Source organism: Borostomias antarcticus, assembly GCF_949987555.1.
Source record: "Borostomias antarcticus genome assembly, chromosome: 9".
Classification (NCBI taxonomy): domain Eukaryota; kingdom Metazoa; phylum Chordata; class Actinopteri; order Stomiiformes; family Stomiidae; genus Borostomias; species Borostomias antarcticus.
Window position 1 is genome coordinate 9,275,585 of NC_140242.1, and position 10,833 is coordinate 9,286,417.

At 43.9% G+C, this 10,833-nt stretch overlaps 1 protein-coding gene across 1 annotated transcript in view; it reads right to left on the reverse strand.

Annotated features, from left to right (window-relative positions):
* The window catches only part of mbtps2 (membrane-bound transcription factor peptidase, site 2), a 30,324-nt gene that overhangs the window by 19,085 nt on the left and 406 nt on the right, over positions 1–10,833 (reverse strand). The window contains exon 2 of the mRNA XM_084442773.1: positions 5,855–6,003. Within this exon, the coding sequence (XP_084298899.1) occupies positions 5,855–6,003 (149 nt within the window). The remainder of the gene's footprint in view (positions 1–5,854; positions 6,004–10,833) is intronic.

Here is a 10,833-nt window from a genome sequence, read left to right on the forward strand (position 1 = left end):
CTTACGTTGAAGGTTGTAGTGGTTGGTCGGTTGTTGCATCGAGTTGAAAGTGTAGTAGAAGTGTTCAGGACTGTTTTGCAGGACTTTGTTGGAGGAGTAGGAGTTGAGGAGTAGTAGTCACTGTCACAGCTCATACTGTACAATCACTCAGTCCCCAGTTTCACTGCCCATATGCCTACTGAAGCACATTCACTGTCACTGCCAAGTTAGCTCACAGTCCCCAGTTACAGAAGCACATTTAGCCTACTGCCCAACTGCACCCCTCACAATGTTGTGCCTCTTTATTTAATTATTCCTGTTCTGCATGTTTAGTCAACATGGTCACTCAAATAAATTTATTAGGCAATTTGCCAGTTTTCATGTGTTGACCAATAGACCCATATTATAACATGTTATTGTCATCTACTTTAGTTAGAAATCGTTACAACAACAAACATAGCTATTAATGATAATTACTATGGGTTATGAGTAACCTATATCATGCAGTGAAGTCACAACCATCCTCATTGTTTAGTGTAGTGGCTGGTTATTCCTTTGGTAAAGTAGTTGTTTTAACACACCTTTATCATAGATCCAGGCAGATGAAGATTATTCTAAGACTCGTATTAAGGGAAGATGGTTTGTTCTCAAATACAGCTAGGACTCCATTGCTCCTCTATTCAATTAAAACGTTATTGCAGACAGGTCCAGATAAATAAGACACATATAGGCATACTTTTCCCCTTCCCTTGGTTTATACAGTATGCAGCACACGGCAATTAGGTTCGGCGTACATGTGTACAGTAGCTAAACTAAAAATCTGTGATGAAATTGTCAATCAAAATCAGTTAAAACGTTATTGCAGACAGGTCCAGATAAATAAGACACATAAGGGCATACTTTTCCCCTTCCCTTGGTTTATACAGTATGCAGCACACGCCAATTAGGTTCGGCCTACATGTGTACAGTAGCTAAACTAAAAATCTGTGATAAAGTTGTCAATCAAAATCAGTTATATCAGTAATGTTTTGAAGCAGGTGCGCAGTAATATTGGCTGCTCTAAACTATCTTTACCAGCAGGTGTCAGTAGCGTACAAAGCATTTAATGAGGCTTCGAGTAATTAATCTTTTTGTGATACAATGTAATGTGCCAAAATGACTTGCTTAGTAGTTCATACTAGTGTTAGCTAACATAGCTACAAGTTCAATTTCAAAGTTGATTCAGGGTGGGTAGCTAGTGTTACGTAATAATACAGCGCAATGTCTGGCTAGCAAGTGATGTTCAGCTAGCTCTATCTTAAACAATAAGCAATAGGCCTACTATAGTCAGCTAAAAATCATTATAGCGAATGGCGACCTACCTTTAAGTAGCCAACGAAAGGTAAAGCTCCTAAATAGATCTGATCACATCCACCCTCATTAGACAAGAATGGAACCACCCGTTGGTCGGGACGTGTTAACGTGTCATTTTTTGTTACGTTAACGTGACCAAAAATGCCGTCTTAACATGATCAGATTAAGACGTCAAAAACTGCTGTGTTATCTTGTTTGTTCCCAGACGTTTTTGATACTGATGGCCTTCCATAAATAGGGGACCTGATAACGTTAAGGCCGGATTCATAGTCGACGCAAACTACTGTACATAAGCGCAAGCAACGCAAGCTTCGCAAGGCCACGCAAGGTCTCGTTGCGTCCTTGCGTGTCATGCCGACATTTGTCACTTGACGCAAGCAATTGTGCAATTCCTTGCGTTTCGCAATTCATCGTTCACAACGTAGCTTGCGTTGTTTGCGTCGACTATGAATCAGGCCTAAGGAGGCAATGTGTTTGCCATTTCTCCCTCTCCTTACTCTTGTCATGTCACAGTGAAGTATGACACTGTTGCTCTCTACTGAGGCTGAGACCCACTCTGTTAGTTAGCTAGCTAATGCTAATGCTAATGCTAACTATAATGCTAATGCTAACACTAATGCTAGCTAGCTAAAGCTAGCATTAGTGTTAGAATTAGTGTTAGCTAGCATTAGCTAGCTAGCATTAGCGTTCAAAAGTGCCTTTTGTGATGTCATGGTGACCTTGACCTTTGACATTTGAATACCAAAATCTAATCCAATTAATCTAATTAAGTCCAACTGGACATTTTGGCCAAATATGTACAAATTCTATCAAGCCGTTCTTGAGATATCGTGTTTAGCAGGCCAAAAACACCTTTTGTGAGGTCAGTGACCCTTGACCTTTGACCCCCACAATGTAATCAGTTAATCCTTGAGTCCAACTGGACATTTTACCCAAATATGAACAAATTCCGTTAAGCCTTTCTTGAGATATTGTGTTCATCAGGCCAAAAACATATTTTGTGAGGTCACAGCAGCGTTTCCGCTGGTAAGGTTTTGACGTGGCACACTGCCATGGTAAAATCCTTGCCGCCACACCAAACATTTGATACAAAAAACAATAATACAAATTGCGCTATATATAAATAAAACTTAGGCCTACTCCTCAAAATGCCTAGCCTACTAAAATACATGTTATGTTAGTAATCTAAGTGTCGTTATAGTTACAGTTAGACGTGCCGACAGCTCCTGCCCATCTCAAGCACGTTGGTAAAGCCTTTGGTTTTATAATTCCCTGATGACAACTAGCGGATCCTATAACCTAATATATCAATACAATTTTCCAGATGGGCATACAACGATTTTTGAAGAGGAAGAGAGAGGAGAATGATGAGACCAGTCAGGTAGGCTAGGTTATTGCCGGCTAGCCATGATTCACACCGGGGGATTAAGGAACAAGGCAAGCTACCTGTAGTAGGCTAACAGTTTTGCCCGCTTCCCAGGGACCAGTAAACTCTGTTCGGGCAAGAGGAATGCCTCATCGGACAAGTAAATGATGAATATGATAAATTGGCTTTGTGTTGCTAACGTTACATAACGTTATCTGAAAATGCAGTTTGAGCCGAAGCGGAGCCTGCTCCATTTGAGCTAGGCTACGCGCTGCTGTCTGTCTGTCCGTCAGTCAGCCCTTCAAGTGAGCGTTGTCAAGGAGACTAACACCACAAGCACGAGTAGGTTCTGCAACTTTCGTGCGAGTCAGGTGCAGCGCTGCCTGATGGATTGTGCGACGGTCTTTTTGGCTGGCTGAACTAACACTACGTAGCTTGCGTTAATGTTCCTCCAGCCACCTAAAAAATGCCAATCAAAATAACAGAAAACAGCAGCTGTTACCATTATAACAGCTGCTGTTATAATGGTAACCTACAATACATCTGATTAAAATATGTCTATAAACCATATGATTTATTAAGTGCATGTGTGGTTACTGTTTTATCCCATCCAGTTACATGTAATTAATTACATTTTAAGCTCTAGGACTTTACCAGCCTTACGAGATAAGTTAGGCCATCTTTATAGGCCTACTTATAGGAAGGGGACAGGAGAGAGGAACAAGGGAGGAAGAAGGGCGGTCTCCGATCCCCCGCTTTGGTTTCAAAATCGGACTCTTTTTTCACACACCACCACACCAAGAGATCAGTTCCACAGGAAACACTGGGTCACAGTGACCTTGAACTTGACCTTGAACTTGAACCCCCACGATCTAAGCAGTTCATCATTGAGTGCCAATTAACATTTCTACCAAAGGGGAAGAAATTCCGTCAATGCGTCCCCGAGATATTGCATTAACAAACATCGGACGGATGGACGAACGGACAACCCGAAACCATAATGCCTCCGGCCAGGCTATCGCCTGGGGGAGACATAAAAACTAATAATGATGTGCCATGTTAGTGGATTCATTGATGTATTGCCAACTATGAACTCAATGTGCAACTATTTTGATAATTTATTAATCATTTGGAGACATTTGTTTTTAGTTTTTCTCCTCTTAAATCTTTGATTCCAGCCTCTCAAATGTGAAATGTTCTGGTTTCTTAAGCTCTTACTGCAATATTCTCGGTATTGAGAACTGATCTACCTCCAAACCTCCCGTGACAAACACATTGCTGTTACCTGGGCTACCAGGTGCCTTGATGACTTTAGACACCTAATACCTACTGCCATATTCTGTCACATTTTCATGTGAGTTTATCATGTTTAACATTACTTACATATGGTGAGCTAGACTGACACAATAGCTGCTGTGCAACAAGTGGCTCAAACGAACGACATATTGCAGTCACTCAGTCCAACCCCCCTGCATCCAGCTTCACGTTAATGGGTGCACATCAATGGGTTCACTTGTGCTACTGTATGCTAGAAATTTGTCCTCAGTTAGAGAAGTTGCCAACATTAAGAATATGGTTCGCCAGTGAAGCTCCCCAGTCCCAAACTGCTACATCACAAGACACCACTAGCTTACTAGCACTATTTCAACCACGTTATTAGCTACGTTAGCAGTAACGCTAGGCTAACGTTAGTAGTGAGTTGGCTAGCTAGCTAGCTAGGGTGAGCGACAGCTAAAGCACATTTCAAATCGCTCTGTTGGGCATTTTAGTGCCATGCAATAACATTAAGCTTGCTTTAACATAGCCTACAATATCTGATCATAGTTAGTTTAATGCTAGGTTACACAGACCTACCTTTGTCTCCGGGAGAAATTCCAGCTGCCTGCAACTCAAGGCTTCCCAGACAATATACCAACACTACTCTGCCTCTGATATTTGGGATGTATTGGTTCAGGTTTGACATGTCAAGGCATGAGATTTTTGTTGGTGTAAGCTAAGCCAATCAAACATGAGTAAATAATAATAATATAATATATAATTGTGTTGTTTTTTCCAAAGGGGAGGATAAACATTTCTTGTTGTTTCAGAATAAAATGCCATAAAATAAAAACATGTATTTTATGTATTTAAAATACAGAAATACAGGCTGTGTGTAATTAATTACAGAATACAAATTACTTTTAAAATTCAAGCTAAATGCAAATTACAAAATACTTTAAAGTAATTAAAATACATATTTTAAATACATTTAATTAAAATACTGCCCATCTCTGGGTATCGGCAGATATCCAAATTCTGGTATTGGAATCGGAACGGAACTGAAAAAAAGTGGATCGGTGCATCTCTAGTTCAAACCTGGGGGGGGAGGGGGACAGACAGAGCAGAAAGAAATGTGAGGGAGGGGGTAGAAACAGGGTCCAACCCCAACAGCAGAGAGCATGAGCATGCATGGAGGTTGGGGTTAGGGGTGAGGTTACATTAGGGATGTGGCTGCTAGGTTACCTTAGGGTTAGGGTTGCGGTTACGTTGGGTTTAGCCCAGTTCACATACAAGATTCGCAATGCGACGAAACCATTTTAGAATGAAAATTGCAGCGGTGTGAATTACCCTGTCGCAGGTCGGCTGAAGCAAGCTGATTGAGTCTCAAGAGATTCGACTTGTCCAATTGCAAGCAACAAGTTTTAGAACGTACCATAGCGTCAGGGCCATTGTTAAGATTTTCTAACCAATCAGTGGCTGAACAATTTGTGCCCGTGTGCTGGCGCGAGCGTGTACACAACAATGTGTCAGGCTCTCTGGGTTCACACAAGGGCTAGTAGGCTACCGGTTAGTTAGTAACCAGTAACTGCTAGTTCACGTTAACGAGAGGCTACTGTACATTGATTTTAGAACAGAAAAGGCAGACAATCGCGGAATAGACTAAACAAATGCGGACAATATATAATAACGGTTTGCTGGATAAGGAAATAGGTTGAGTGACATGAGCCGTTGTTATGGAAACGGTAAACGGTCTCCGCTCGTTGCTTTGGTGTAAATAGTTCAGTTTTAGAATGTTGCAAGGCACAGTTTTGGGTTACTGTTGCAGGGGGTTGCAAGTTGCAACCAGTCTCGTTGCGAATCTTGTATGTGAACTGGGCTTGAGGTTTAGCGTCTTACCACAGGTAGAGGGCGTGGGGGTTGATGCGGGCGCAGCGGGCGAACAGCCGGTTGAACAGGGACGTCTGCCAACGCACGTGGAACGGCGACAGGGTCAGCCCTCGCCCCGACAGCCATGCCTCGTAGCCATGGCGATACGACACGGAGTACTGTTGGGACACAGAAGCAGTGAGGAGCCAAGCGAGGTGATTCTCAAAATCCAACCTCACAAAACCACAATCACGTCCACAGCTCCATATTCTAGTGTTTTTCAACCAGGGGTCCATGGACCCCCTATAGTCACTGGCATAATTATAGGGGGTCCTTGGGAAAATAAAATAAAAAAAAATTAATGGTATATTTGTTTAATGTATCAAAAGTATGTTTACGTTATATTGTATAAGCCCATCATATTTAACAAAAATTAATACAAATAAAAATTACAATTAAAACAAAATTAACCATTAGGGTAGGCTTATTCACACACATTCACAACTATCATGTTAATTGGAGCTAACTCACTGACTCTTGAAACAATGATTCACAAATGATTCAAACAGAACTCGCAAATGTGAGAATGTGAGCTGCGATTGTGTAGCCTACAGACGGAGAATAGCCAGTCTGCACTCTGTGCGCATGCGTGCTGGAGCAAGTGGGGAAGCTATTTCGTTTCTAAAGAAGTTTCTAAAGATCATATTACAGAGGCATGTGAAAAACCACAACAAGCCCTCGCTCTATGTAAGCACAACTAGCGATTCATAAAGACAGATTGATGAAAACAACCGTTTCGGGCAAAAATAGATTTTTTAGAAGCTGCATTCTCAGTGCCCCGTCCACCGCCATTACATGGATATACTTGGCTCGCGCTGGATTTTAAATTTCTTCTACAGGCCTCCGAATTACACCAGTTATCTCGGTGAGTCAAACGTCTTATAATATGCCGTAAATAAGGTCCAGGTTGTCAAAAACGAACATTCTCCTTTAACAATTTGCTGAGATATGACCCCATATCCTGTTTGGCAGCTTGGACGACAAATTTGATTGGCTGTAGCGGGCGAACGCAATGGAGAATCAAAAATCCTGTGAAATTCGTAGGAGGAGATACATTTTAAGTGTTTTTCACAAAATCCCAAATGGCGGGAAATCCAATATGGCATAAAATAATGTCATAGGGTGCTTTAAACTTGGCTTGAGCCAAGGAATCCAACAGTACCTCGTTTTTGAATATCGGGCTAACGGGTCAAAAGTTGCGTGCCTAAATGCACCTTTGACACGTTGGTGGCGCTAGAGAGTGTGAGGAGTGGACATGAAACTTGGTGAGGGCGGTCAGGACACTGTCCCGAATGAGTGTGCCAATTTTCACAACTTTTACCATACGGTTCTATGGGCTGCCATAGACTCCCATGGCAGAGGCATAAAGAAAGAAAAAAAATAAGAAAAGGTACAAGAACAATGGTGGCCCCTGGCTAATAATGGTATAGTAAGATCAACCCCACCGGCGGGAGGGCATACAACAGCACCTTTAGGCTGCTGAACAGGGCATGCGCGAACAGCGACTTGAGCAAACACTGCCTACTGGATCGCCGTGCGCTATTACGTGCCGGTCCCTCCAATAGTCAAGGTCCGCTCCCAACGACCTCGGTATCCGCACAAGGCGCTGATTGTGTCTCACGGGATCCGGACGGAGCCGTGCGAACCACCTCTGGGTGCGCCTCATGTGCAGCAGGCCCAGGGACACCACCACATGGGCTGCAGCCATGAGACCCAGAAGGCATGATCGATAGAACCGAGACCTTCAGAAATGGACGGAAAATGCTGAGACTCCTCTCCAGCGTTTTCCTCCTTGGGTCGGACAGACGCGCTCTCATAGTGCCCGTGTCCAGATTGATACCCAAGTAAACAATCTGATGAGCCGGCTACAGATTGCTCTTGTCCCAATTGACCGCAAGCCCCAGTTGTGTGAAATGTCTCACCACTGTGGCGGTGTGCGTCAAGCCAGAATAGGCAACAGAGCCAGAACCAGCAGGTCTTCCAGGTACGCGAGGATCCTGATGCCCGAGCGCATATCGAAACAGGACTCTGGTATATTCGTACGCCACTCCCTGGAAGGCAAAATGCAAACACATCTGATGCCGAGGAGTTATCGGCATGTGGAAGTAACCATCTTTCAGGTCTATACTGATGCAAAATCACCAGTAAGGAACGCTTCCAGCATTTGCCGCACCGTAAGCATGTGACTCTTCAATTTTGACGCCTCACGCCTCCCGTTTTCTTGGGCACAAGAAAGAAGTGGGAATAATACCCCTCGTTCTTCTGCTCCAGCGGGACCACAGTTACCGCTCCCTTCGATAAAAGCTCTGTGATCTCTGCTGACAGAGCTGCGGCTTGATTGGGATGCGGTATCGCCGTCTCCACAACGCCCGTGAAAAGCGGAGAGGAAACTCTGCTTGTCCTGGTCCTGTTCTCTTCACGCAGACCGGTTAGAGACAACCTAGAGGCAGCCACGTCGCAGCCACAACCTTTGGGAGGGGAATGACGAGATGATGTGCAGCTTCTTCCAGCAGCTTCGGGAGGTAGCAGGGATCACTGGATAACGAGCCACTAGCATCCTGGGCTTCTGAGGGTGAGTCGTCGTTGGCCTCAGAAACTCCTTCTCCTGCCTCATCATCAGAAGGAGGGAGGCACAGAATCGGCGCAGGCTGCTGAAGGGGACCACCGACCCCGTCTGAACCACCCTCCGCGGGTACAGGATCTTGGTTTCCCAGCGGAGGCGGCAGGCAGTCAAAGAACTACACTCGGTGAAGTCTCTCTAGAGCAGGGGTGTCAAACTCATTTTGCTTCAGGGGCCACATAGAGCCCAATCTGATCTCAAGTGGGCCGGGCCAGTAAAATAATAGCAAAATAACCTAGAAATAACGTCAACTCCAAATCTTTACCTTTGTTTTTCAATATTTCAATATTATGCCTTAATTTATCATTTAGCCTATATATGTGCATTATAACTCACAGATCACAGTGGATCTACAAAGGCACAAAACATTTATTCACAGATAGGCCTATGGAACTGAAAAAATGGCATTTCACTTTGATTAAAACAACTTGTTTATTTTAATGTACAGTAGATACATTTTCACATCTGACCACCTGAACTGACTCACCACACTATGCACAAACTAAAGTGGGAGCTATGAAGAACGTCATCACCCTGCCTTGTAAATGTATTAAATTTGTACATTTCAAAAACCCATAAAAGTGATAGCAGTGCATGAGCAATAGAGTTACACCAGACCAAACTATTTTGTGCTGAAGCTGCTGACTGATATTATACTGCACAATGTTCATGGTCTTTAAATATTACATTACCACAGTAAATGTTATTTTTAACAGAACTGTATTCTTCAGAGTGCTCTCATCAATTGCAACCGAAAATGCAACAAATGACTTGACTTTGTGATTCATTTGGCTGTCCAAGTCTGCCGAGAGATCTGAAATTCTATCTGCGACAGTGTTCCTCGTTAGGCTAATGTTGGCAAAGGCCTGTCGCTTTTCAGGGCACACGATTTCTGCAGCCTTCAGCATGTTTTCACGAACTCGCCCTCAGAAAATGGCTTGGATCCTAACATTAACTCGTTAGCAATAAGGTAGCTAGCTTTCACCGCTGCATCACTGACCTCTCGGCTACGGGTAAAAACAGACTGCTGTTTCTTCAGACCCACTAACAATTCATTTATCTTCTCTATTCTCAGTTGTCCTCGCAAATGGTTGTATTTTTCACCATGATGAGTCTCATAGTGGCGTCGAATATTATATTCCTTGAGCACTGAAACTTGCTGATTACACACCAAGCACACAGGTTTCCCTTTCACTTCTGTGAATAAATAAGAATCAGTCCATTTTTCTTGGAAAACTCTGCACTCTGTGTCAACTTTTCTCCGTTTTGACAGACATTTTGGTAATGACGGTGCAACCGTGGGTAATTTTGACAACAAGAGCTTAATAACGATAAGGCAAGATTGCCAGATGATTCTGGGCGCGTTGCTGTCACGTGCTGTTTATTTCCGGATCTCTCGTTATGTCAGTGCGACCTCTGCTGGACAAATTTGGAATATCTGTTCCTTTTTATTAATTTTGGACGTCGTCTCGTGGGCCGGTTTGAACCATCTGGCGGGCCGGTTTTGGCCCGCGGGCCGTATGTTTGACACCCCTGCTCTAGAGGATCACGTTGAACGCGGGTCTGGCAGTCAGGAGACAGCATCAGACCCACCGTGGCGTGCTGCAGCCCCATGCAGCGGAGCAGAGTGGATATCTCACGTCGCTATAGAGGGTGCCGCAACCACAGAATCTTTCCAGCAGACTGGGCAGCGCTGGCCAGAGATCCCCGAAGGACGCCGTCGGCTCTATGGTGAGTCACTGCGTAGTCATCTTCGGTTCTTCTCTTCCCAGTCGTCTTCGCAAGCTGAAAATTTCAAAGGAGCAGCTCTGCAGGCAAATCCCAGTTATACAGTGGTGCACCGGACCTGGTTGGTCACAGGTGCATGTATTGTTGTTTTTTTTCTTCTTCAGTCAATTGTAGCTAGCTAGGTTTCACTAGCCAATATGAGCTAGCCCTGTGGGGCGGAGCTCCACGAAATAGAACAGACAGAATGTAAGCTCGTTATACTCTGTTCAAATCTTCAAGAATCAGTCAACTTCGGTGGAGTGGGCGTATCTGAAAGTCTGGACCCAGGCTAGGGGTGGGGGGACCTTCAGGATTTTTCATAATATGCCAGGAGTCCAGAGCTCAAAAAGGGTTGAGAACCACTGTTCTAGACCTATCCCAGCTACTAGAAACTGTTCCCCGTCCCGGTCCCTGCTACCTCACTTACCTTTATATAATATTTTATTATAGGTAATGTTGTTTGCACCCAAGTGAATAAGACAAGTAGCTGGCTAGTCAGGAGATCACAGGTCGTGCTACTGTGACGTTAGCTAGCAGCTAGTTTACTAAACTAGCTTAACGT